The 25,330-nt window shown below is 63.1% G+C and overlaps 1 protein-coding gene across 3 annotated transcripts; it reads right to left on the bottom strand.

The window, feature by feature from the left end:
• Window positions 1–1,841: 1,841 nt before the first annotated feature.
• On the bottom strand, window positions 1,842–23,541 carry SSUH2 (ssu-2 homolog). Of its 3 annotated transcripts, none has more exons than XM_070051230.1 (12): window positions 23,447–23,541; window positions 17,132–17,230; window positions 16,466–16,547; window positions 15,152–15,284; window positions 13,674–13,734; window positions 12,872–12,996; window positions 6,508–6,570; window positions 5,374–5,459; window positions 4,796–4,888; window positions 4,203–4,308; window positions 2,930–3,037; window positions 1,842–2,286 (listed from the first exon to the last, which is right to left on the bottom strand). In XM_070051230.1, the coding sequence occupies exons 1-12, from the start codon at window positions 23,472–23,474 to the stop codon at window positions 2,140–2,142; spliced, it is 1,131 nt and encodes a 376-aa protein (XP_069907331.1). In that variant the 5' UTR covers window positions 23,475–23,541; the 3' UTR covers window positions 1,842–2,139. The 3 variants fall into 3 exon arrangements, with proteins under 3 accessions (XP_069907331.1, XP_069907333.1, XP_069907334.1); XM_070051232.1 differs by having other exon boundaries at window positions 1,992–2,286; window positions 15,152–15,281; XM_070051233.1 differs by having other exon boundaries at window positions 2,152–2,286; window positions 4,796–4,871; window positions 13,670–13,734.
• Between the last annotated feature and the right edge of the window lie 1,789 nt (window positions 23,542–25,330).

The following is a 25,330-nucleotide window of genomic DNA, read 5'->3' as shown; positions in this document are numbered from 1 at the left end:
CCGCTGAGCGCCTTCCCCAGGGCTGCTGCGGGTGCCGCTGGGAAATGAGCATGCAGCCTTCTCTCTGCTGGGGCGAGGGAATCCACGAGCTCCTGGTGGCTGGCCACCGTGGGCAGCGGGCAGCGGAGAGGGAGCCTGCCCAGGGACCACATCCAGAGGGAGCACAGCTCAGAGAAAAAGGGCAGGGGGCCGGGGGCTGGGTTGAGGGACATCTTTCCAGACCCAGATGCACCTGCACCCATGGCTGGTAGACCTCACGGAGGCACAAGAGCTACCCCAGAATTTCTGCCAAAAGTGACTTCCGGCCACTGACAGCCATCACCTCCTCCTACAGAGCCTGACTCTCGCCCACCTGCGTCTCCCACTCCTGCGTGCCCGGCCTCCCACACTGCCAGGAACCTCAGGGCGGGCTACAGGTCTCTGCACAGCCCTCAGCTCCCAGCATGGGGCTGGCCGCCCCCCGCACAGGCCCAGGGAACACAGCAGCCGGCAGACAGCAGGGCTGGTGTTGTCCCCAGGCCTGCACGTCAGCACCACCTTCTGAGAACCTGCACTGAAGCCGGCCCGCCGCCACAGGCCCTGGCGGCCAGTGTTGGGGTCAAGGGATCCCTGGGCTTTGCCCCAGTGGCTTCAGCTAGGTCTGCACAGTAACAGCCATTGCCGGCCATGGTGAAAACCCAAAACGGCGCCTCCCTTGGCCCAACGCCCCGCTGGGCAGAGGGGCACTCGGGACCAGGGAGGCGGCCGTGGGGACACGTGGGCAGGTGCAGGGCCTCCCAGGCCCGAACATGACAGAGCTGCAGGGGGAGAGGAGGTGGGCTCTTCCCCTGGGAATCCTTCCATCAGGCTCTGACCCCGCAACCAGCCAGTGTCTGGGCCCAGTGAGCCCCGACCCAAAGCTGTGTCTCGCCCCGCCCCGGCCTCTGCCTTGTTCAGCCTGTGCACTTGGCTGGAGGCAGCCAGGGCCAGAGCTGACATCTGAGCGCAGCAGGTGCCCCAGGCTCAGGCTTCTCAGAGCCCTAGGTGCTCATCCATTCGCGTCTTCATCAAGACCCCCTGCCTCCGAGCCGTCCCCAGGGAGTGCGGGCCCAAGCCCTTGCCGGGACCACCAGCTGCCAGCCAGACCCGCCTACGTGGGGTTCAGCCAAACAAGCCAAGCGGCGACATCAGACAGAACATGGCCACGCAGCCCCTACAGGGGCAGAGCCAGGTCAGTGTCCACGTCTCTTGTCAACAGGCCCTGGGGGGTAGCCTCAGTCTCCCCAAACCCCTCCCCCACCAGCCTTCTTATGTCCACCTCCCTGGGACAGGGTCAACAGTGCAGACACCCTGGAGAGGGTAGCCTCGTCCATTGCCGCCAGGGTCAGCCTCGGGCAGTCACTCATCCGCCCCACTGGGAGCCCCTGCACAGGACATAGGCTCACGCCTTGCTCAGTGGGCGGGCTCAAAGCCTAGCACGCCTGTCCGGAACTGCATCTGTCCAGCCTCCCTGTCTCAGACCCCTCCCACGGGCAGGCACCAGGTCTAGGGACTGGCAAGCAGGTGCGTGGTCACTCCAGCATGGTACTGAGCTCTCCACTCAGGCCCAGAAATGGGGGCACGCAATCCGAGTGCAACAACACCGCCCAACCCTCAGCCCGCAGCTACGGGGGCCACCACCTTCAGGGGTCTTCAGCCCCGAGTCTGGAGCCCTCCCCCACCCCAGGCTCTGAGACTCCCAGGTGAGGCCCGAACCTCACCAAACGGGACTCACCAATCCCAGCTGCGGCTGAACTCCACACCCACGGGACAGGGAGAACAAGCGCACATCTTGGGTGTGCAGGGCAGCAGGGGCAGTGAAATGGGGCGTCTTTAACCCTGGCAGGAATGCCCAGCTCAGCTCACGCAAGGAGAAGCACCGACAACCCCAGCGTGGGCAAGGGAAGCGAGCTCAAGACACAGGCCCCACGGCGGCATCGGCTTGGGCTCCGATTCGACTCGTCTCGCAAAGATGAGCGTGTGCTGCCGACGGCCCGGGAGTCTCCGTGCAAGGCTGTGCTGTACAGTCGGCCGGCGGGACTGCGTGGAAACACACCCGGGGGCTGCACGGGACCGCCCGCCGGAGCCCAGCGTCCCCCCGCCTCGGCCCGCTGAGGGACGTCAGAGGATGGTGCAGCCGCAGCAGTGCCGCCGAGGGAAGTCGCCCACGTCCACCTGGTGGTCGGTGCCACAGATGTAGTAGACGTAGGTCTCTCCCCGGTACCAGCAATGGACTTCCGTGAGGGGAACCAGCTCAATGGTCTGGCGCTGAGGAAACAAATGGCCACAATCTTCAGTGTCCTGCTGGGGTCACTCACCTGCTCAAGAGCCTTCGATAGCTCCCTACCGCCTGTGGGAGGGATAATGTTCATCCTCCACAGCTGGCATTCAAGGGCTCTGCACCACTGAGTTCCACCCAGCCCCAGTGCAGGGCGCCCTGGGCCAGACCCCATCTTCAGCCCCCGGAGCTCGTGGCTGCTCTGCCGCCACCTGGTGGCCATCAGCTCATGGCACCCGAGGCAGGTCTGGCCCTGGCCACCACCTTGAGTCCAGAGCTCTCCACCTCCAGCCCGAACAGCCGAGATTTAGAATCCAAATCCCACACTGGAGACCCGCCGGCGGCTCCCAGATCCTTCAGCACAAACCCAGACCTGTCGCGGGGCCTGCCGTCCCTCCTGCCAGCCTCTGTGGCCTCACGGGGCCCTGTCCTCCAGCTCTGGCCACACTGACCCCCGTCAGCTTCCAGCACCGTGCGCCCCTCCTGCTGGCCGCTCTCTCCTCCCCTCTTTCTCAGGAAGGAGGCCCCAGATGCCTGGACAGGCCCAGCCCAGCCTGGAGCCTCCCTCCCAAAAGCCCAGGCCATTCTCCCCCAGGCTCAGTCCCTGAAGCCCCCCGCCCAGGCCCTCCGCACCTGCTTCAGGATGCGTGCCCGGGAGCCCAGGGCGGCACTGTGTTCTGCGATGCCCCTCTGGGAGGCCCGCGCAATCTCCGGCAGGGGGAAGTCCACAATGGGGTACACCTGGGAGAGAGAAGGTGGCCACCCACTGTGCAGGAGCCTGGGAGAGCCTGCAGCCGCCCTGAGCCAGACTGCGGAGGGAGGGGTCCTGGGACACAGCACAAGCCTCGGGCACTGGGTCAAGCTCTGCCATGGTCCCGGGGAATCCCAACACAGAGGCGGGGTAACCAGGGGCAGCCCCAGCCCCTGCAACCCTGCCAGGCTCTGAGCAAGCCCTCACGGCCAGTGCACCGAGTGCCAGGCACCTGGTGACCAACGCAGGTGCAGGCCCTGTCAGTGAACCATGTGTCTTCCCCCCACCCCTGCTCCCGCTGTGTCCCCCTGGGCCTGGGCCTGGGCTGGGGACACTGGGGGGGGGGGGGGCGGAGGAGGAGAGAAAGATATGCATGCCTGGCCACTGGGTAGGGGGCAGGGCTGACAGTGAGGGAGGGCACCACCAGACCCAGACGGGGGCGGGGAGGGAGGCTGAGGGTGAAGCCCTAGGCTCCAGGGAGCTGGTGACACTGGGGCAGAGAAGAGGTTATGTGGCTGCCTCTCAGCGAGGGGACAATACCAGAGGCCTGCGCACACGTCCCATCCAAGCCACATCCTCTAACAAGGCTCCCAGCCGAGCCAGAATGAGAATGCATTCAAATTAAAGCAGTCACTTGCAGAATGTCAGCAAATGTGCGGGGCCGTGTGCCAATAAAGCTTTATTTATAAGAGCAGGGGCTGGGCAGGGCCCTGTCTCACCTCTCATACCTGAGCCCCTCACTCTGCCTGGCTCCCAGCCCTGCCCCCTCCCTCGTAACCACAAGTCCAGGTCCACTCCCCCACTGCACAGGGTCCACATCCCGGAAGCAGCCGATGTCACATGTGCAGAGACCAGAACTGCCCAGACAGCTGGACCACACCTCACCCCAGTCCCCGGTCCCCCCTCTCCGTGCTGGCCCACAGCTGGGAGCACACAGCTGGGACTGCCCACCGAGTCCTCCACCCGCTACCATAAGGCAGATGGGGGCAGCTTTGGTTTCTCAGCTCCCGAAGGAGGGAGGGTCTCCAGATGTGCAGAGGTGGGCGGGGCTGTGAGGAGCGGCCCGCCCCCTGCTGCCAGCAGCCCAGTCCTCTGTTCCCACCCGTGCGTGCCACGCCCACCGCAGACCCAGCTCCACAGCGCTGCCCCCCTCACCACCACGTCCTCGTCCTGGAAGAGGCTTTCGCCCTTGGCCTTCGCAAGGAGCTCCACGGGGCAGCTGAGCCGGGGCTCGGACACGAACTCAAACACGCTGTTCTTCCTGGGCGGGAGGGGACAGGGCACCAGAGGGTTAGGAATGTAGGCTTTGGGGTCACACAGACCGGGGTCCGGGGGTGGGCAGTGGACCTGAGTCGGCATTCCCATCTTTACAATGGGAATGAAAGGCGCTGTCTGCCCGGGGCCACAACCGCCGTCCACTGTTTGTCCACAAGGCACTCAGCGAGGCCCGGACCCGAGAGACACCTTTCAGCGCCTGCGCCTGGGCTCGCTCAGGAGTGGAGAGCAGCCCTGCTGGCTCTGATCCGGGGGGGGGGGGGGGGGGAGCAGAGGGGGCGGGAGCTCAATCCTGGCCTCTCCACAGCTGCCAGCACCCTCCCAGGGCGCGCCCCTGCTGCTTCCTGCAGCCCTGGCCGACCTCCCTACCCACCACCCCCGCTGTCTCTGGTGCAGGCCCCATGCCCAGCAGCCCCCGCCCCTCCGCTGCCGCCCCCCCGCCGCGGCCCTGGGCCCGAGGGGCCGCCACGCACCACACGGTGACGAGCTGGACGAAGTGTAGCAGCTTCTTCTCCCCCTTGCAGGTGGCGCAGGTCTTGCTGGCGCGCCCTGAGCACGTGCCGCACCTGACGGGGTGCAGGGGCCTGCAGGCACCCGGAAGCCCCAGCACGAACCCGCCCTCACGAGGCGATCAGAGGGGGCCTGTGCTGGGCTTAGGCCGTGTCACCCCCACTTTGGGCAGGGCCCCAACATCCCTTTGGGGACCACCCTGCCCCCTCCACTGCCCGGGCTCTGGGGCCCACCCGAGCCTTCTCAAGGAGCGTGGGATCCCTGCCGGCTGTCCCAGCCAATGCTAGGAGGGGCTCCCGGCCTGGGGGTGTGCCGTCAGGACAGGGGCCTCCTTCCACCCTGGGGTCACTAAGCCTGCAGGTGGCGGGGGACAGCCCACCCGAGAGTGAAGCCAGCGCAGAGGACATGGGGAGGGGTGGGGTGGCCTCACACCAGGTCCCGCTCTGCAGGACTGGACACCTGCTGGGCACACGCTCTGCGATGGGCAGAAGCAGCCAGTGGGCGAGGACGCCGCCCCGCAGGTGGGGGCGCTGGCTCTTACCTGCGCCGGCCGGAGCCGGAGCACAGCTGGCACCGCCGTGGCCGCCTGGCTCTGCGCTTGCCTCCGCTGCAGAACAGACACCGCACCTGCGGGCACAGCCAGGCCTCCTGCGTCACGCTGGCCTCGCACACCTGGCTCGGACCCCTCCCTCGGCCCGCAGCCTGGGCTGCGTCCCCTGGGGCTGTGTTTCCCAAGGCCCCGTTTCCAGGAGACAGCTGCCTCACTCTCCGCCTCAGCGTGGAGAGGAGCCCCCCAGGGCCGACCCACAGAGAACCCTGACCTTTGACCTAAGCCTCCAGAGCTAAGAGGCAACGGATGTATGAATTCCTCACCACAGCCCAGGGGCCGCTGCAGGACCAGCCACCACCACGGGCCACCAACCCTGGTCACGCCCCAGTCTCCTTCCCCACGCAGACAGGGAGGCCTCTGGGGCACGAGGGAGCCCCGACTCAGCGAATGCGGGGCCATGCAGAGGAAGCAAAAACACGAGAGACCACCCAGGCCTAATGCTCCACTTCACAGACGGGAAGACAGAGGCCAGAAAGGGAGGGGGACTTCGCGAGGGGAGTGTGAGCGCAGGAGCCCAGGCCACAGCCCAGCCCTCTACACACACACACACACACACACTGTCACCTTGCCCCCCTACACACACTCCATCACTCATACACACTCCATCACTCACACACACACACACTGTCACTCACACACACACACTGTCACCATGCCCCTCCACACTCCATCACTCACACACACACAGTCACTCACACATACACACTGTCACTCACCATGCCCCTCACACATTGTCACTCGCCGTGTCCCCCCCCCACTGTCACTCACCATACCCCCCCACTCACTGTGTCACACACACACACTGTGTCACACACACACACTGTGTCACACACACAGTGTCACTTACAATGCCCCACACACACTGTCACACACACACACTCACACACTGTCACTCACTGTGCCCCACACACTCACTGACTCACTGTGTCACACACATACACACTCACACACTGTCACTCACCATGCCCCCCACACACATTGTCTCACACACACACACTGTCACTCACTGTGCCCCATACACTCACTGTGTCATACACACACACACACACACACACTGTCACTCACCCTGCCCGCTCCATGGCATCCACTGCACTTGTACCGCCCACGCCCGTGGCATTTGTGGCATTCCTGAAAGTGAAACGCCATCTGTGGACTCAGTGCCACCTCTCCCACCACGACGCCATCATCATCTCCAGAAGGGCTGCAGGTGAGGCCGGGCTTGGAGAGGGCGCTGGGGGGGGGGGGGTCCAGGAGGCCTGGAGAGGGCGCGGAGGGGGGGTCCAGGAGGCCTGGAGAGGGCACTGGGGGGGGGTTCCAGGAGGCCTGGAGCGGGCGCGGGGGGGGGGGGTTCCAGGAGGCCTGGAGAGGGCGCGGGGGGGGGGGTTTCCAGGAGGCCTGGAGAGGGCACGGGGGGGCGGGTTCCAGGAGGCCTGGAGAGGGCGCTGGGGGGGGGTCCAGGAGGCCTGGAGAGGGCGCGGGGGGGGGGGGTTCTAGGAGGCCTGGAGAGGGCGCTGGGGGGGTTTCCAGGAGGCCTGGAGAGGGCACGGGGGGGGGGTCCAGGAGGCCTGGAGAGGGCGCTGGGGGGAGTTCCAGGAGGCCTGGAGAGGGCGCGGGGTGGGGGGTTCCAGGAGGCCTGGAGAGGGCGTGGGGGGGGGGTTCCAGGAGGCCTGGAGAGGGCGCGGGGGGGGGGGTTCCAGGAGGCCTGGAGAGGGCACGGGGGGGGGGGGTCCAGGAGGCCTGGAGAGGGCGCTGGGGAGAGTTCCAGGAGGCCTGGAGAGGGCGCTGGGGGGGGGGGTCCAGGAGGCCTGGAGAGGGCGCGGGGGGGAGTTCCAGGAGGCCTGGAGAGGGCGCGGGGGGGGGGGGTTTCCAGGAGACCTGGAAAGGGCGCGGGGGGGGGGGGGTTTCCAGGAGACCTGGAAAGGGCACGGGGGGGGGGGGGTCCAGGAGGCCTGGAGAGGGCGCTGGGGGGGGGGGTCCAGGAGGCCTGGAGAGGGCGCTGGGGGGGGTCCAGGAGGCCTGGAGAGGGCGCCTGGGGGGGGTCCAGGAGGCCTGGAGAGGGCGCGGGGGGGGTTCCAGGAGGCCTGGAGAGGGCGCTGGGGGGGGTTCCAGGAGGCCTGGAGAGGGCGCTGGGGAGAGTTCCAGGAGGCCTGGAGAGGGCGCTGGGGGGGGTCCAGGAGGCCTGGAGAGGGCGCCTGGGGGGGGTCCAGGAGGCCTGGAGAGGGCGCGGGGGGGGGTTCCAGGAGGCCTGGAGAGGGCGCTGGGGGGGGTTCCAGGAGGCCTGGAGAGGGCGCGGGGGGGGGGGTGTTCCAGGAGGCCTGGAGAGGGCGCGGGGGGGGGGGTTTCCAGGAGGCCTGGAGAGGGCGCTGGGGGGGTTCCAGGAGGCCTGGAGAGGGCGCGGGGGGGGGGGGGTTTCCAGGAGACCTGGAGAGGGCACGGGGGGGGGGGTCCAGGAGGCCTGGAGAGGGCGCTGGGGAGAGTTCCAGGAGGCCTGGAGAGGGCGCTGGGGGGGGTCCAGGAGGCCTGGAGAGGGCGCCTGGGGGGGGTCCAGGAGGCCTGGAGAGGGCGCGGGGGGGTTCCAGGAGGCCTGGAGAGGGCGCTGGGGGGGTTTCCAGGAGGCCTGGAGAGGGCACGGGGGGGGGGTCCAGGAGGCCTGGAGAGGGCGCTGGGGGGAGTTCCAGGAGGCCTGGAGAGGGCGCGGGGTGGGGGGTTCCAGGAGGCCTGGAGAGAGCGTGGGGGGGGGGTTCCAGGAGGCCTGGAGAGGGCGCGGGGGGGGGGTTTCCAGGAGGCCTGGAGAGGGCACGGGGGGGGGGGTCCAGGAGGCCTGGAGAGGGCGCTGGGGGGAGTTCCAGGAGGCCTGGAGAGGGCGCTGGGGGGGGGGGTCCAGGAGGCCTGGAGAGGGCGCGGGGGGGAGTTCCAGGAGGCCTGGAGAGGGCGCGGGGGGGGGGGGTTTCCAGGAGACCTGGAAAGGGCGCGGGGGGGGGGTTTCCAGGAGACCTGGAAAGGGCACGGGTGTGGGGAGCAATCCGGACCAGACTAAGTTACTCGAATTAGGACTTATTCTATGCATCTGCTCTCCCACAATATGGCGCTGGGAGAGAAGTAAACAGCTTCCGCACAGCTGCCTCCAGTTCAACCAATTAACTGTAGGACTTGCTCCTGATTGGAGAGCAGCGTACTCAGCCGAGTTGGGATTGGCAGAGAAGGACTATAAAGGAGGAGAGAGACGGCATGCACCAGGAACATCTATGGGGAACATCTAAGGGAACCCGTGCAGCCCCCGAGAGAACCGGCCGGCGGTGTGCCGCTCCCCTGCGGAAGTGGGGAATGCGGCCAGGGGGAACTGCCCTTCCACGGAGGTGGAAGGGATAGTAGCCAACCCGGGAAGAACCAGCAGCAAACCCGGGGAGGGCCGAGCAGACGAAAGAACAGCGCAGGGTCCTGTGTCGTTCCCCCACGAAGACGGGGAGCGACATAATGGTGCCGTGACTCGGATATGAAGCCCAGGCAGGGTTTAGTGTTGCTCCTCCACGAAGAGGGGGAGCGACATAATGGTGCCGTGACTCGGATAGGAAACCTAGGAGGGAAGAAATGACTCGGATAGGAAACCTAGCTCGGATAGGAAACCTAGGACGGATAGCAAACTTAGGAGGGAAGAAACGGGAAGAAATGGGAAAATACCGGAGAGAGAAACTAGCAAACAGCCTAGGGAAAAGCCGGACGAAAAAGGAGCCGGAAGAAGCTATTGAAAGCCTAGGCATAGACTCGGATTCGGACTACGGGGGGAAGCTGGGAGAAATCTCTAAGGTCGAAAGCGAAAGTGAAAGCTAGAACAAACAGACTCGGACGCGGACTGTGGGGAGAGGCCAGGAGAAATGAGGGAGGAATATCGTTGGAGGAAAGCTTGGGGAAACATACCGGGTAGAGAAAAATGTTAGGGAAATTGAAGCCGCGGGGGGCAGGCCGAGGCGGAAACGAAAGCCACTTTGGGGTTCTCAAGTTAGCCCGGGAATAGGGGGCGAAAAGTTGAAACTAGAAGCTGAGACGTAAGCCAGGTTGGGATCCGTCTGATTAGCCCGGGGAGCAAAGGACGGGAAGCCAAACCGTAGGGCGGAGACGTACGCTGGGTTGAATTCGCCAGGCTAGCCCGGGGAACTTAGATTGAATCCTAGTGGCGGAGACGCAAGCTACGCCGTGTTACTCGCGGAAGCCGCCGCGTGCAGAGAGAGCACGGGGCGTGAATAGATAGGGAACGCTGGCGTAGGCCGTGGTTCAGACGCGAAAGGGTTAAGCGTGGAGACCGCGGACCGCGCAAAGCCGGGAAGCCGCGCAGAGAGGCGCGCGGGCTGAAGCGGCGCAGAGCCGGGAACCCGCCGGCGGGGCGAGGTGCCGGAAAGCCGCAGGGATAAGAGAAACAGAAGTTTGGAAGTGAAGTAAAAGAGAAATGGGAATGCTGGAAGATAGAAGTGAAATGGGAGAGGTAGGAATGCCCGGAGATAGAGAAATAGAGAAAAATAAGGCCTCCCCTCAACATGCCAATTAGAAGGCTTGGATTCGGTCTGCCTGATTTAAGGCGGTAAGCGCCAGCAAAGCTCGACCAGAGTATGAGCTGCAGGTCACCGAAGATAGGCACGAACCAACACTAATAAGTCTCCCCCACAATAAGGCAATGAGAAGGCTTGGATTCGGTTTGCCTGATAGGTTTTGTAAGCCCCTGCGGGCAGAGCAGAGCATGCGCTGCAGGGCACCGAACACAGGCATGCATCAGCGCCTAAAAACCTCCTCACAATGGCGAAGAGAGGACCCGGATTCGGTTTTCCTGATTGATAGGACTTGTAAGAGCCTGTGGCGGCTCTAGCAAGTAGAGCAGAGTGTGTGCCGCGGGACACCGAGGACAGGCGCGTATCAACGCTAAAAAATAAAAAGAAAGGGGGATCTGTGGGGAGCAATCCGGACCAGACTAAGTTACTCGAATTAGGACTTATTCTATGCATCTGCTCTCCCACAATATGGCGCTGGGAGAGAAGTAAACAGCTTCCGCACAGCTGCCTCCAGTTCAACCAATTAACTGTAGGACTTGCTCCTGATTGGAGAGCAGCGTACTCAGCCGAGTTGGGATTGGCAGAGAAGGACTATAAAGGAGGAGAGAGACGGCATGCACCAGGAACATCTATGGGGAACATCTAAGGGAACCCGTGCAGCCCCCGAGAGAACCGGCCGGCGGTGTGCCGCTCCCCTGCGGAAGTGGGGAATGCGGCCAGGGGGAACTGCCCTTCCACGGAGGTGGAAGGGATAGTAGCCAACCCGGGAAGAACCAGCAGCAAACCCGGGGAGGGCCGAGCAGACGAAAGAACAGCGCAGGGTCCTGTGTCGTTCCCCCACGAAGACGGGGAGCGACACACGGGGGGGGGGGGGTCCAGGAGGCCTGGAGAGGGCGCTGGGGGGGGGGGTCCAGGAGGCCTGGAGAGGGCGCTGGGGGGGGTCCAGGAGGCCTGGAGAGGGCGCGGGGGGGGGGTTTCCAGGAGACCTGGAGAGGGCACGGGGGGGGGGGGTCCAGGAGGCCTGGAGAGGGCGCCTGGGGGGGGTCCAGGAGGCCTGGAGAGGGCGCGGGGGGGGGTTCCAGGAGGCCTGGAGAGGGCGCTGGGGGGGGTTCCAGGAGGCCTGGAGAGGGCGCGGGGGGGGGTTCCAGGAGGCCTGGAGAGGGCGCGGGGGGGAGTTCCAGGAGGCCTGGAGAGGGCGCGGGGGCGGGGGGTTTCCAGGAGACCTGGAGAGGGCACGGGGGGGGGGGGGTCCAGGAGGCCTGGAGAGGGCGCTGGGGAGAGTTCCAGGAGGCCTGGAGAGGGCGCTGGGGGGGGTCCAGGAGGCCTGGAGAGGGCGCTGGGGGGAGTTCCAGGAGGCCTGGAGAGGGCGCGGGGGGGGGGGTTTCCAGGAGACCTGGAGAGGGCACGGGGGGGGGGGGTCCAGGAGGCCTGGAGAGGGCGCTGGGGGGGGGTCCAGGAGGCCTGGAGAGGGCGCTGGGGGGGGTCCAGGAGGCCTGGAGAGGGCGCCTGGGGGGGGTCCAGGAGGCCTGGAGAGGGCGCGGGGGGGGTTCCAGGAGGCCTGGAGAGGGCGCTGGGGGGGGGTTCCAGGAGGCCTGGAGAGGGCGCGGGGGGGGGGGTTCCAGGAGGCCTGGAGAGGGCGCGGGGGGGGGGGTTTCCAGGAGGCCTGGAGAGGGCGCTGGGGGGGTTCCAGGAGGCCTGGAGAGGGCGCGGGGGGGGGGGGTTTCAGGAGGCCTGGAGAGCCCACCACAGGAGACCGTGGCTCCGTCTCCGCTCAGCCCAGTCTGGTCAGCCAGGTGCTGGTGCTGTCCTCAAGGCTGGCGTCCTGACCCACACCCTACGGCTCCCTGCAAAGCTAACACCCAGCCTGAAGGCATGTGACCTCCAGCCCGGAAGTCGTGAGAAATGGCTGCGTTCCCTGAGAGGCAGTGCGCTGCGGGCTAGGGGGCAGTCACTGGTCAGAGCAGGTTCCAGCAGAGGACACAGCCGCTCCTGCGTGCCCTCGCCTTCACACCCTGCTGAAAGCTCAGAGCAAATGCAAGTCTTGGCTCAGGCGCCACAGCGACCCGCGGTGCTGGTGACAACGGAAACAGCTCAGCACTGCCTGCCACCAACGCGGTCCGTCACGTAGAGGAAGCTCAAACTGCTCCCTGCCGGCTTCCTCGGACAGCCCCAACCGCGCTCTAACTTTTGCTTCACGTCAGTTTCATTCAGTGCCCCAACTGTCTACTGACGGGCCAAAAATGAAAGGCAAAGATAAAGATAACAAGAGATTTTTAAGTGGCTGCCGCTGTGGCACAGTAGGCTAAGCCTGCGACCCATATGGATGCTGTTTCATGTCCCGGCTGCTCCACTTCCAATCCAGCTCCCTGCCAACGCACCTGGGACAGCAGCGAAGGATGGACCAAGCGCTTGGGCCCCTGCACCCACATGGGAGACCCGGAAGAAGCTCCCGGGCCCTGGTGTCAGATCGGCCCAGCTCTGGCCATTGTAGCCATTTGGAGAGTAAACCAGCGGATGGAAGACCTCTCTCTCTCTCTCCCTCTCTCTGGAACTCTGCCTCTCAAATAAATAAATAAAATCTTTTTAAAAAGAGAGAGGAGACTTTTAAAAGCCGACGCCCAGCTGCCCAGGAGCCTCTGCTGCTTGTGTTGGGCGCCGGTGACCGTTCTGTGACCGGCCACTCCTCTCGCCGTGGGGTCACACTCCCTGGCCTGTGAGAGATTTTCACGGGCAGCCTCCCACGCACCGTGTTCTTAGATTCCGTCTGTTCCTCACCAAGGCACGGGCAGCCCGCCTCTTCCTGGGGGTTTCCTCTCTAAAAGGATGGAGGCAAGGCTAGTGCAGGGCTGGGAAACCCACTCAGCGAGCACAAACACCCCGAAATCACCTACCTTGACCAGGGACGAGTGAGGCACCTGCAGCTTCCTGGTGTCTTCCTGGAACAGCGGGGGCGCCGGGACCTTGATGTCCCAGAGCCTGGGGGAGGGGCCTCTCTGCGGGCCATCCACCGCCTGGTCTGCCCAGCAAAGGACCGTGGTGAGAACAGCCCCAGGGAGGCAGGCAGGAGCTGGCATTCATTCAACAAACAGCCCAAGACTCTGCCGGGTGCCGGCATCAGGCAAGGGGACTGGGAGACAAGGATCCCTGGTGAGGCCCCCAGGTTGGGCAGTGGCAGAGGCTTAGGTTTCACTTTGGGCTCTTCTGCTTCCTGCTGTGGGGTCCCGCACAAGTTACTTAACCCCTCTGAGCGTCAATTCCTTCCCCTCGGAAAGGATGCCAAGGCGGCACCTACCACACAGAGTGGGTGGGCAGGAAACAGAAGGCCAGATGCAACCAGTGGGGACAAGCGCTGGCTCACGGAGAAGGAGCCACGAACAAGACCTGTCCCACCCACCCCCTGCACAGCCATTACCTTCCTCCCCCTCCCACCGTGTCCACCACCGGACAGGACAAGGCCCAGTGACCGGTTGGGCTCTTGACACTTGGCAGGTGGATGCCAAGCGCACAGGCACCCACCGGTGCTCAGAGGTCAAGGGCAGCCTCTCTCGGGCCGCCTCCAGCCCCTCCCAGGTAGGGATCATTTGCTGACGTCAGCTCCAAGGCTCGCGCCCACCGTCCTGTGGACGGGGCTGCAGAGGCCCTGGCTCGGGGCACAGGAGCGCCCCATTCAGCACTGGCGGATGACTCACTCACTGGTCAAGGGCTGGAACGTCCACTCGCTCACCCTGGATTCGCTGAAGGTCTCCAGTCGGTACTGAAGGGGGAAAGGGTACGATCAGGCCTCTGCCGTGGGAGGACAGAGCGCCGAGCAGAGCGGGCAGCCAGCAGGTGCCGGGGCAGCAGCCACGCCCCTGCCACCTGCGCCGCAAGCCTCCCCTGCCAGGCTCCTCCCTGGAGCCACTCAGGTGCCAGGAACTCGGACACAGCACTTGTGCGAGGCGAGCTTCGGGCAGCAGTGGCCTCTGCGAGGCACGGCACGTGGACTGCCCGGGGCCACGTCCCCACCAGGAGACGCTGACGTCGCAGACGCTCAGAACGGGATGGGGGGATCCTGAGCACTGCTCAGCTCCTGCCTTTCCATGCAAGTAGAGGCCCAGAGAGGGCGGGTGACTTGCCCCAGGTCACCCAGCTGCTTGGCAGCCTGCTCTCACCACGACCTGTGAATGTCATCGGACTTCCAAGTGACAGCGCTCACCTGAGGGCAGCTGTGTTGCTAACACTGGGAAACGGGCACCAACAGGCACCCTGGCTGGCAGAAGGAGACACAGGTGCCCACCATGGTCTGGGTGTCAGAGGGAGGATCTTTTGAACCAATGAACCAATGATTCTTGGGCTCAGTCGTGATGTAGGGGGTGCAGCCAAGGCAGGTCGTAGCACCTTCCTCTGAGCAGGGACACGGCTGGGCGCTGCGGAGCCTGGGTGTGCATCTGACTCTGTCATTCCTGCCTGGGCACCTGCCTGCCTCCCCAGCCCGCAGTGTCCACTCCGCACACCGGCGGCACTCAGAGCTGGGAGGATCTCCAACCACGGATCAAAAATATTCCTGTAAAAACTGTGTGTACTGCACAGGCACAGGGTATCTTCTGACTAGTCTGTAAACAATGCAAACTCACGTGTTTACATAGTGTTCACGTTGCGTCTGGTATCGTCAGTCATCTAGCGGTGATTCCAGGCCATGGGCCAGGGGTGCTGTGGTGAGCGGGTTAAGCACCTGGGACCCAGTGCCACCTCTGCTTCTGACCCAGCTCCCTGCTAATGCACCTAGGAGCAGCCCGTGAGGGCTCAAATACTTGACTCCCTGCCACCCACATGGGAGACCCAGATGGAGTTCGTGGCTCCTGGCTTGCGGGCACTTGGGGAATGAACAGGCAGAGAGATTTCCCTCTGTCTCTCTGCCTTTCAAATGAACAAAGATTTTTTTTCTGAAAAGGCAGTTTTACATTTAAAAAAACACAAAGCATACAGGAGAATAAACCGTGCACCATCTTGCAGACAGGGCTGGAGCCCCCGGGGGTCCTGGAGCCGATCTCCATGGATACCAAGACGATGGGTTGCAGAGAGGACTCTGCGTCTCCACTGTCCCCACACACTGCCCCCCAAGTCTCCTTTCTCTGGCTGACGTCACCAAACACCGCCTCCCCCACCTACAGGCCCCGCCCCCAGCCCCTCACCCGACACAGGTTCTGCTGCTTCAGCTCCCGGATGACCAGGTCGCCGGCGGCTGCGTGGCCATAGCAGCATTTGGAGCTCACAAAGCTGAGCAGGGCTTCCTGGGCCACCTCCTCCGTCACTGTGGGGACCCTGCTGGGCACCGAGCAGAGGGGGGTTGTGGGAAGGCCCCCAGGGGCTTCACTGAGGCCCAGGGAAGGGAAGGGGCTGGGGGCACCACAGTGGCAAAGCCCCCAGGAGCCACACAGGGTGGGGAAGGGGCGAACTCTCCCAGCCTCAGCAAAACTGCTTCGGCTGAAATGTGCTCAGAGATACCAAAATTCAAAAAAACAGCTGACAGCTGAATCAGACCATTCTACAGGTAGAAAAAGCAAGGTCATCACACAGGGGACTTGGCCTTGACCAGAGGAGCTCTGAGTAACCTGCACAGGAAGACCCCCAGGGACTCACCATGGGGACAACCGTGGGAATGGGGGGGGGGGGCTTTCCTGGCCAGCTCACTGAGTGCCCCTCCCCCACCCTCTGAAAATCCCCTCTCCCCTGAGGCTGCCACCTCCTTAGCAAAGCCCTCCCTGTCCCAGGAATTTTGTGGATTTCTCCGTGGCAGCACAGAGCATGCCTTGAATCCTGCCCCACAGACCCTGCTGTCCCCTGCACTGGCCAGGCCCGCATTCCTAAGCATCTGTGGACAGGCAAGGGACAGACGCTGCGGGCTGGCCTAACAGGAGGCGGCCACGTGGGGAAACACGGTGTGCACTGGGCTTCGAGGTGGGCAGCCCGGGGGGTGCTTTGGGAGACACCTCTACGGCAGGCACTGGCCCCCTGAACTGTCTGGGAACCCCTGCACCCCCACGCCTTCTCCACACAAGGAGGGGGCGACCTCTCTGGGATCTGGACCAGCGTTTGGCCAAGGTCTCCGGGGAAGGGTCAGAGAGGGAGGAGGACAGCTCTGCCCATGACACACCGTCAGTCTGACAGCCCCCGGAGGCCGCCGTGGGCGCCGCCTATGGGAGTGGGTGTGGGCTCCAGCCTGAACACTCCCGGGAGGCTGTGCTTGCAAATCCCCGGTGGCCTGGACGTGGCCCGGGCTGAGGGTTTGCCGGACTTGACAGCATCAACGGTAGGTCACCAGGCTTCGTAGGCAACACCCTGAAGGGCTCAGCAGAATGCAGAGCCCCAGGCCCTGGCCCTGTAGGTCGGGGGGGGGGGGGTCCTGACACATGCTCAGGGCTGCACTCCCCCAGGAAGGCTCCCACAGGGCACCGGAGACGCAGGGAAATGGAGGACGGGGCCTCCGGGCAGAGCCTCAGCCTCACCTGTATCTCAGGAACCAGGACCACGACCTCTGTTCCTGGGGCCTCCCTGGGGTCTCTGGAGGTGGGAAGAACACCTGCTGCCCTGAGGGAGGGAAGAGGTGGGGCTGAAGCAGGGGGCACCGGCTGGCCCCCTGCAGGCACAGGTGAGGACCACAGATGACACGCGGAGACATCCGAACTCCAAGAACCAGCACGTGGATGTCAGGTCATGAGGAGTCCCTGGGCCCCGGGGGGTTACCTCTCCCTCACCCCTGCCACAGTTTGGGTATGGTTTGTCCCCCAAGGGCTCACGGGCTGGAGGCTTGGCGCCCAAGGTGGCCCCTTGAAGGCAGGGGCCAATGTGTTCCTGGGACAGCGATGTGTGCCACACACATAGCGAGCCTGGCCCTGACTAGAGACGCGACCTCGTCTGTGTGTGCTGCCTCTCCTGTCTCCCGCACCCCGGCCACTGCGATGCCATCAGACGCCAATTCCCCGTCAGAGCCCAGCACAGAGTGGCACCACCAGAACCGTGCTCTCTTCTTTATAAAGTACCCGGCCCTGGGGACTTTGTGACAGCAATGTCAGCCACGCAGCCCAGATAAGCGGCTTCCCTGGGAACCCCAGGGGACCCAGCCTGCTCCAGACACAGCCCCGCCCATCGGGAGCCCCGAGCAGAGGACTCACCATCACCTGGCAGGAGCCAGTCATGGCCGGGTAGTCTCTCCAGGAGCTCAGCAGGGGGCGCCAAGGGACTCTCGGCCTCGAAACTGAGTTCCATCTCACCTGTGCACAAACAAGACCGGGAGCGCCGAGCCTCAGAGGGCGGCGGGTGAGTGGACAGCCGCTTCCCAGGAAGCCAGGTGACATGGAGGGGCGCTCCCCACAGCCTCGTGGCTTCGCTAAGATGCTGGCACTCAACACTCTCGGGGTACAGATGCATCTATGGGGCCTTTCCAGCAATGCCAAGGGCAAGGACAGCAGCTGCTGTTTGCAAGCGCCTCCTTGTGGCCGTCGCCACCACCACCACCACCATGCTGCCCCAGCTTCAGGGCACCTGCTCCAGCCTCGGGGCCGACGCAACCACGCATCTCAGGTGGCCACGTGGATTCTGAGCCTCTCCTCAAGGGGCACTCCCACCACGAGAGGACCACCCAGGGCAGGCGACCGCACAGCTGCACCCTCCCAGACCCCTGACCCTGGGAGTTAAAGAAATCTGAGATGTGGGGTGGCAGGTCCCACAGCCTCTTCCACCGCACACCTCTGCTCTGGGAGCCACGCCACAGACCACGCCTGGCCTGTGCAGCCTCCTCCCCGCTCTCCCCTCTGTAGCTGCTCCTCCTCAAGTCACTTCTCAGGTGGCTCCTTGCTGGCTGCTGCTTGGGTGACCCCAGCGCAATCCTAACCCTACCCCCACTCTACGGATGAGCAAACTGAGCTCAGGAAGGCTGTGGCTCACCCAGGACTGGCACCAGAGCTTACGCCCCTCCCAAGTGTTTTTGCACAAATCACTAACCACCAGCTAGTGTCCCTAACACCGTAGCCTGTCCTGCCAGGTGGGACGTAGACACGACGGACCTGAGCCTCCCCCAAGGACGGACGCCTGATGTGAGCACACGCTCAGATACACCTGCCATGCCTGCGGCCTCACCCCGCCCACCCACCTGCAGGGACTTGGGACCCCACTGGACGTGAGGTACAAGGGGCTCAGACAGGTGGCTTCAGCCTCCCTGGGCCGCACAGCCACAGTGCTGGGGCCGGAGAGAGGCTCCTGGGTGCGGTTCAGCCCCCACCTGGCCACCGCATGAGACTGTTCCCATAGGCTTTCATGCTGGGGACAGGAGGGCTTCAGCTCCGTCTCACTGGTGGCCAAGGTGGCCTGAGAGGTGGCCGTGAAAATGTGGGCAGTGGAACGCCCAGGAGAGGTGCTCCCTGCTGCCCCGGTCAGCCAAGCACACAGGGCCAGGCATCCTGCTGACCCCACCTGTCCCACTGTCCTTGCCATCCCGCTGACCCCTCCAGCCGCCGACCCCACCGCTCTGCCAGAGGGCAGGGGGACTCAACGCTGTCAGCGCTCGACCTCCGCAAAGATAAAAAGTAACTTCCTGCTCTAAGTTTAATAAAAACGCGGACCGGAAGAACCCGCAGGTCCAGCTCCAGATGAGGGCAACGAGGCTGATGTGGCCGTAGGGGGCGGGGGCAGGATCCTGGGAAGGCCGCTGCTGTCATGACAAATGGGCAGCCCCTTCCTATCTACCCTGAAATCCGTAACTCCCTGTCCTGTGACAGCAGCAGCATCGCGTAGGCAGGTGAGCAGGAGGATTGCAGACCTGGAGGGCGCCTTTCTGAGCAGGAACATGTCCCTCTGTGAGCACAGGATGTGCTAAGAACCAGGCGGGAGCCGGGCGATGTCACCCCCGGCCGCTCGTCCCTGGACATTCAGCGTGGCTCCCGGGGCTGCCTGTATCTGCTTCCCACGGGCTCGTTGGCATCTGACGCCGTCTTAGCCACCAGGACCCAGGCATCAGGCAGCAAAGATTCCAGACACTGCAGGCCACACAATCTGCATCTCACTCAGCCTGGCCGTGGGGGCGTGAAAGCAGCAGACAGCACACAGGACAGCAAGTGTGACTCTGTCCAGGGGAGCCCCACCCAAGCCCTGGACTGCCTGCACCGACTCAGACACGCACCTCTGAGAATGGTTTGCAGAATCTGAGATTTTCTAGGCCCAAGGCCCCAGCACGTCTCAGACAGTGCCTGGGAAGCCAGCTACCAGAATGAAACATCGGGGTCAGGGCTGGACTGGCCCAGTGGCGGGCGTGGAAGCCGGGGCAGGGAAGTGCCGCCTGGGCTCTCCGTCAGTAAGCCCTGGTGTCGTGTGAGTGGCCCACGCTGCAGAACTCAACCCTCCCACGCGTGAAACGGAGCAGGCGACACTGCTGCACACCTCACCAGACCCGCACCTGGCACGCAACACTTGGCACGAGCCTTGGACCCGAGAGGGGAAGAGTCCTGCTCTTTCTCTGTGTTCCTTCAGACCTAGGAAAATGCTGGAAGGTCAAGCACAGGAAAGAGAGCACCCCAGCCCTCCCGCGGGGACAGCCCCGCCCTTAGAAGTCTCTGCTCTGCAGGGGCTTCCATGCACCCCTCTGGTTGAAGGGAAGCCAGGGAAAGGCTATGTGGCCGCCGTGTTCTTCTGCAAACCAAAGAGGCAGCTGGGGTACCCAGAGCACCACCGGTCAGCTGGAGTCACACTGACCCCTCTGGACTGTTGGTCAGAGCTCAGTTAACCTCGCCACTATGCTGTGTACACAAAGAAATGAGGCCGGCTGACCCACCGGGGCGCGCGTCATTTCCTGAGCAGTGGGTACAACAGGAACCGGGACGTCACTGGGCATTGTGCAGCTCCACCAGCCCACAGCGTCACTGTCCCCATGACGTTGGGGCTGAGCAGCAGGGCAGGGGCCCAGCTGGCCACGCAGCCTGTATGCACGCCTGTCCCATGCACGGTTCTCAAGGGAAGGCCTTGGGCGTGCCCTCCTGCACACTTCGGGACACCAGGCTTCTCCTTCGGAGATGGAGTTTGGATGAGCAGCTCCCACATCCGCACTTGCCTACAACTAGGACCCTCACTCCCCGTCCGGTGACCACAGTCCCTGCGCAACAGCCCACGCACCACGTATGCAGCTGGGGAGGCTGGCAGGAGGCCTTGGCTGTCTCCCAGCAGTTTCCCGCTTGGCAGCCATGAGCTGTGTCCCTTTTGCATACAAAGGATTTTTCCTCCAAATTAGTGCACAGCCCCTTGCATTTTCTCCCTTTTAAAAGGTCAGTCCCTTGACGTCAGATGACAAGAGGGACCCAAGCCCTCCGCCCTGACTCCGGGTGACACATCCTAAAGCCCTAGGTCACGCTCAGATGGGTGCTCACCGACACTTCTGTTTCATGTCTTGCGTGGGAGCTGCTTTTGGCCAGGGCCCCCCCTCCTGCACCCCTTGAGGAGAGGCCCCCAAGAGTACGGGGTACACAAAGCCTCACCCAGGGCGGCTGTGCCGTGGACGTGCACAGATACCACGGGGACTGCATCACAGCCAAGACGGGGCAAGAGAGCGGCCCGGGCTCAAACGCTGGGACACAGGCAGGCGAGCAGTGGCTGGGGGCCAGGGCCTGCCGGAGGAGGGCATGGGGACAGTTTATCAGGGACAGTTTCCACGCAGCGGGAAGAAGCGAGTCCAGGAGAGGCTGGCACAAAGTGTGGCTATACCTGCTTGCCACCCCACGTGCCCGAGACGGTGCGTGTTCTATTACGTGCATTTTGCTGAAAGTAAAAACAAGTTGCAGGAGACAGTCAGAGGACTATGAGCTAAAGACAGAAGACCTGCTTTGCTGAGAAAAATAAACACCAGACTCTCCAAAAAGTTCAAGAAAAAATGCACATTATGAAAAACCCGCAGCAGGTGCTGTGGCATAGCAGGTAAAGCCACCACCTACAGTGTCCCACCTGCTGCACTTCCGATCCAGCTCTCTGCTGTGGCCTGGGAAAGCAGCAGAAGATGGCCCAAGTCCTTGGGCCCCTGCACCTGCGTGGGAGACCGGAGGAAGCTCCTGGCTCCTGGCTTTGGATCGGCCCAGCTCCAGCCACTATGACCATTTGGGGAGTGAACCAGCAGATGGAAGACCTCTCTCTGTGTCTCTTTGTAACACTTTCAAATAAATAATAAATCTTTAAAAAAGAAAGAGAAATGCATCCATGGATTTCAAAATTGCTTTGCTATAAAATCAGCTTGTAAAACACAACTTACAAATACACTTATCTTTCCATTCCCAGAGCCCCAGTGGCTTCGCAGGCCCTGGGCATTTGCCTGGTCCCCGACAGCAGGAACCCAGGCCCGCACAGCCAGGTGGGACTAGCCTCGGGGGCTTCGGGCAGGCTGCTGCATTTCTGACAGCAGAGAGTGGGACAGGGTACCAGAGAGGGGTGGGAGCTCCAGGCCCAGTGAGGCTGAAGGGGGCGCAGCCCATTCGGATGGACAGACCGACAGGCATCCTCCCCGAAGAAGGCAAACCTAAAGCCGACAAGCCGTGCCGCTGGCTCCCATACAGCTGCGGAAACAGGCACCCGGGTCCGGATTTCAGCCCAAACACTGAAACCTCTCTGCAGGAGACCCTGAGTGCCACCTGAGCTCGCACGTGGCCAAGGACAGACGCAGTGCCATGAGAACCGCAAGGGGTCGCAGGCAGGCCCCGCCCTCTCACCCTGCTCCCTGAAGGGCACGAGGCCAAAGCAGGAGGCTCACTGGTCACCAGGTGTCCTGGTAACAGCCTCTGACGTCCAGGCTCTGAGATGGTACCTGACAGCTTCCCAGGTCAGCGTTTGCACTTGACAGCCAAAGAACCCTGGGCCAACCCTGCGAGATGGCACCATCCCCAAATTTTCTCCCAAGAAAAGGAACTGAGACGTTGAGTGACTAAGGCAAAGCTACCCAGCAGTGAGAAGGCAGAGCTGGGATTTGAACCTAGATCTGCCCCAGCCCAGTGCTGCTAAGAGAAACTCCAGTTACAAGTGTCAAACAGCATCTTGAAGACAGAGCCACGGGGCCGGTGTCGTAGCACAGCCGGTTAAGCACCCTCTGTAATGCCAGTGTCCCACATGGGTGCTGATTTGAGTCCCGGCTGCTTCACTCCCCATCTTGGGAAAGCAGCAGAAGATGGCCCAAGTGCTTGGGCCCCTGCACCCGCATGGGAGGCCCAGATGAAGCTCCTGGCTCCTGACTTTGGCCTGGCCCAAACCCAGCCATTGCAGCCATTTGGGGAGTGAACCAGTGGATGGAAGACCTCTTTCTTTCTGCCACTCTGTCTTTCAAATGAACAAACCTTTAAGGAAAAGAAGGCAGTGGAACCTTAGCAGAGGACATGAGCACAAGTCCAAGGACACGGAGCGTCCAGGACCCCAGCGACCAGAGCAGCCCCCTTCAGACACTGGCTGCGACACACCCATCACCCTTCCACTTCACGGTGGAAAGGAGCCCACCAAGTGGAGCGCCCTGGGCCGAGCCGGGTGAGCTTCGCTCTGTGGTTCCACTCTGATACCCGGGGCCTCGAGGCCCCCACGTTAAAGACGACCACCGATGCTGGCCCTCGGAGGGCTTCGAGGTCACCACGCCCAGTGACAATGACGATGGGCAAGGGTCATGGGCCTTGGGTGAGTCTGCAGATCCTGCCCCACCTCACCCCAAAATCACACCCACGCAGCCTTTTGCCCACAGTCTCATGGTCCTCAAATCAAGAACTCCTGCCCCAACCTTTGTATGAGGGGAAACTGAGGCTCTGAGGGATTAAGTGGAGCCCAGAGAGCCGGCGCCACCCAGACCAGGTCGGATGCTCTTTCCACGCCACGGCACGGCCCATTCCAAACTCAGGATCCAGTGTTTCCTTTTGTAAACATAGCTCATTTCTTCCTAAAACACCATTTCCTTCTTTGTGGTTTTAAAGAGCGCTAGCGCTTGGAGTCCGTTTTATTTCTGTTCAGATAATGGCCTGGGGTCGCCTGGGGCACGTCTCGGGAGCCGGAATGAATGAGCAGGCTCTTGGCCATGGGGGGATCTGGAGTGATGAGCCGCAGGGACCTTCAGCAGGCTGGCTCATCTAACGACAAGCATGAGCCAAGAGTCCTGACACGCGCGCTCACGTGCGGCCTGGGGAGGGATCTGTGCAGCACACAGAGGAAGGGAAAAGACAGAAGTCTGAGGCAGGGCCACTGTGGGCCACGTAAGAAAGGCCACCCCAGCCTTCTCCCCTGTGCAGAGCCACGGGACGAAGATGGGGTCGCAGGCAACAAATGGGCTCCCCGCACCCCAAGAGGAAAGAAGCAAAGGAGACGGGGAGGTCTGGATGTTGTCATAGCACCGAGCTGACCTACAGCCGCACCGCGCCCAGGCACACACAGGCTGCGTGAGGCACCAGCCGCTCAGGTGGCACCCACGCCCTCTCCACGGCTTCACTTACTGTCGGCTTCACCGGCAAAGCTGTCCATGGTCCAGACGTCCGGCCAGGGTGGCGTCTGCTTTTGCAGTGGCCTGGCCTCAGGAAGCTGCAGGACTGACCTCGTTCAGGCCCCTCCCCAACGGCACCCGCTGGGACTTGATTTGAATACAATAGAGGGAAACACAGGGTGTCCATCACAGCTGCACGCTGCACCCAGCCCTGGGGCTCTCCGTGCTCCTGGCAGGAGCATCCTTACTCGCCCGAGCTCCCAGGATGCTCCTGGCTGCCCGTGTCCTTGATCAGCCCTAGGAGTTGGGCAGCCATGTGTGGTCAGTTTTCCCAAGGTGGTAATTCACACCCTGTATGCCTGAGTCTCAGGTCCAAGCACCCAGCCACCATGATACAGGGTGCATGCTCAGGGCACAGGCTTCCAAGGACTGTGGGGGGCTCACAAAAAAGGAACCAGCCCAGGAGGCTACCTCCCCAAGGTGGGGGAAGAGAGGGGTACACAGACAGTGGGACCAGCAAACCATCTCTGCCATTGGAGTTCATGGTTTAGATTCACCCCAAGCAAAGACATGATCCACTTCCAAGGGTTGGGGCCAAAGGAGCTCCAAGCCCCAGTGAGAAACTCTCGGGGAAGGGTCTTTAAAAAAAATCCATGGGTGTTCCCCGGAGGCCAGACGGGTGTGCTGCCAATGGGGGCCCCACAGCCGCAGGCTCTGAGCAGGAGGCTGGTGCTGGAGAGCTCAGCGGTCCCGCCGAGTATCGTTCTGCTACTAAACTACACTCTGCCCCCAGAAGCCACAGTCCTACTTGCGGTCTCCGGCAATCTGACTGTTCTAGAATCTTCATCCACGGCACACGTCCTCACTGCACTGAGGTGCTGGGAACCGGCATCACCATCCCCTCCTTCCTACGGTACAAGATATTCCGATTCCTGGGTAGGCTCCTGCATCCACCCGCGGGTGGACACACAGCCTGCCCTCGTCGTCCAGCTACCCTGAGGAAGGCTGCTGTGACCCCGGGGGCCAGCAAGCTGCTCGTGCCCCTACTTCCACTCCTTTTGGGTCTGTGCACAGAGGTGGAACGGCGGGGCCAGGTGTGGGCCCCACCCTTCGTTTCGGAGCTGCGTCTGTTGTGAGCCACGCAGGACTCTTCAGGGAAGGCTCCACGTCACCTTCCCACCCACATGGCACAAGTGCTCCCAGTTCGATCACTAACACTTGCTGCTTCCTGTCTACACAGCACTGTATGGTTCACAGACTTAACGTCTCCACCAGACAACGGCCTTCAGAGGCACACAGAGCTGAAGCGACTGGCCCAAGCCCACCCAGCAAGAGGCCAGCTGCTCTCTCCCTTCTTTCCCCAGGGCACAGTCTCTGAGCCTCTGCTGGAAGCCAGGCTCCGCCCTGGCCCTCTGAGCTGTCCATCCATCTACACCGGACCCGCCCAGCACCCCTGCAGGAGCCAAGGCTGCCCAACAATGGGCAGTGCCCCACAGGGGCTGGCAGCCACGATAACATTGTTCCCGCCTTATCTGCAGCCTGCGTGGAGGAGACAGCGGTGCCCACGTGGGGACGGCGGACGTAGTAGGTAGGACGCTCTTGACACAAACAACAACTCATGCAAGGTGGGTGGGGTCCCTGGAGCACTGCACCCACGCACCCTCCTCCCTCAGGGTCTGGGCGTGGGCTCCTGGCTGCAGCCAGGAAAGAGGGGCTGCGACCTCTGGGGGCTTCCCAGTTCCCAAGAGCAAAGGGAACCACTGTCAGATCCCAGCCCTCACCCAACTCAGCAACCAGACGCCAGGAGGGGCCCAGAGAGGGTGAGGGACTTCCCCGAGGTCACACAGCCCAGGTATGGCAGAGCTGGGATTGTCACACGCTCAGTGGGCACCGTGGC

This window comes from Oryctolagus cuniculus, chromosome 10, assembly GCF_964237555.1.
Source record: "Oryctolagus cuniculus chromosome 10, mOryCun1.1, whole genome shotgun sequence".
Lineage (NCBI taxonomy): Eukaryota > Metazoa > Chordata > Mammalia > Lagomorpha > Leporidae > Oryctolagus > Oryctolagus cuniculus.
Note: the sequence above shows the minus strand (reverse complement) of the source record. Positions and strands in the feature narration are given on the sequence as shown.

What these genes read in the sequence shown, in the direction of transcription:
- SSUH2 (XM_070051230.1), bottom strand. Translation starts at nt 23,474, where the DNA reads ATGGACAGCTTTGCCGGTGAAGCCGACA. An exon ending in GATGCCATGGAGCGGGCAGG is followed by an intron (nt 5,460 to 6,507) that starts GTGAGTGACAGT and finishes CTGTGCCCGCAG; the next exon opens with GTGCGGTGTCTGTTCTGCAG. An exon ending in TCCAGGACGAGGACGTGGTG is followed by an intron (nt 3,038 to 4,202) that starts GTGAGGGGGGCA and finishes TCTCTCTCCCAG; the next exon opens with GTGTACCCCATTGTGGACTT.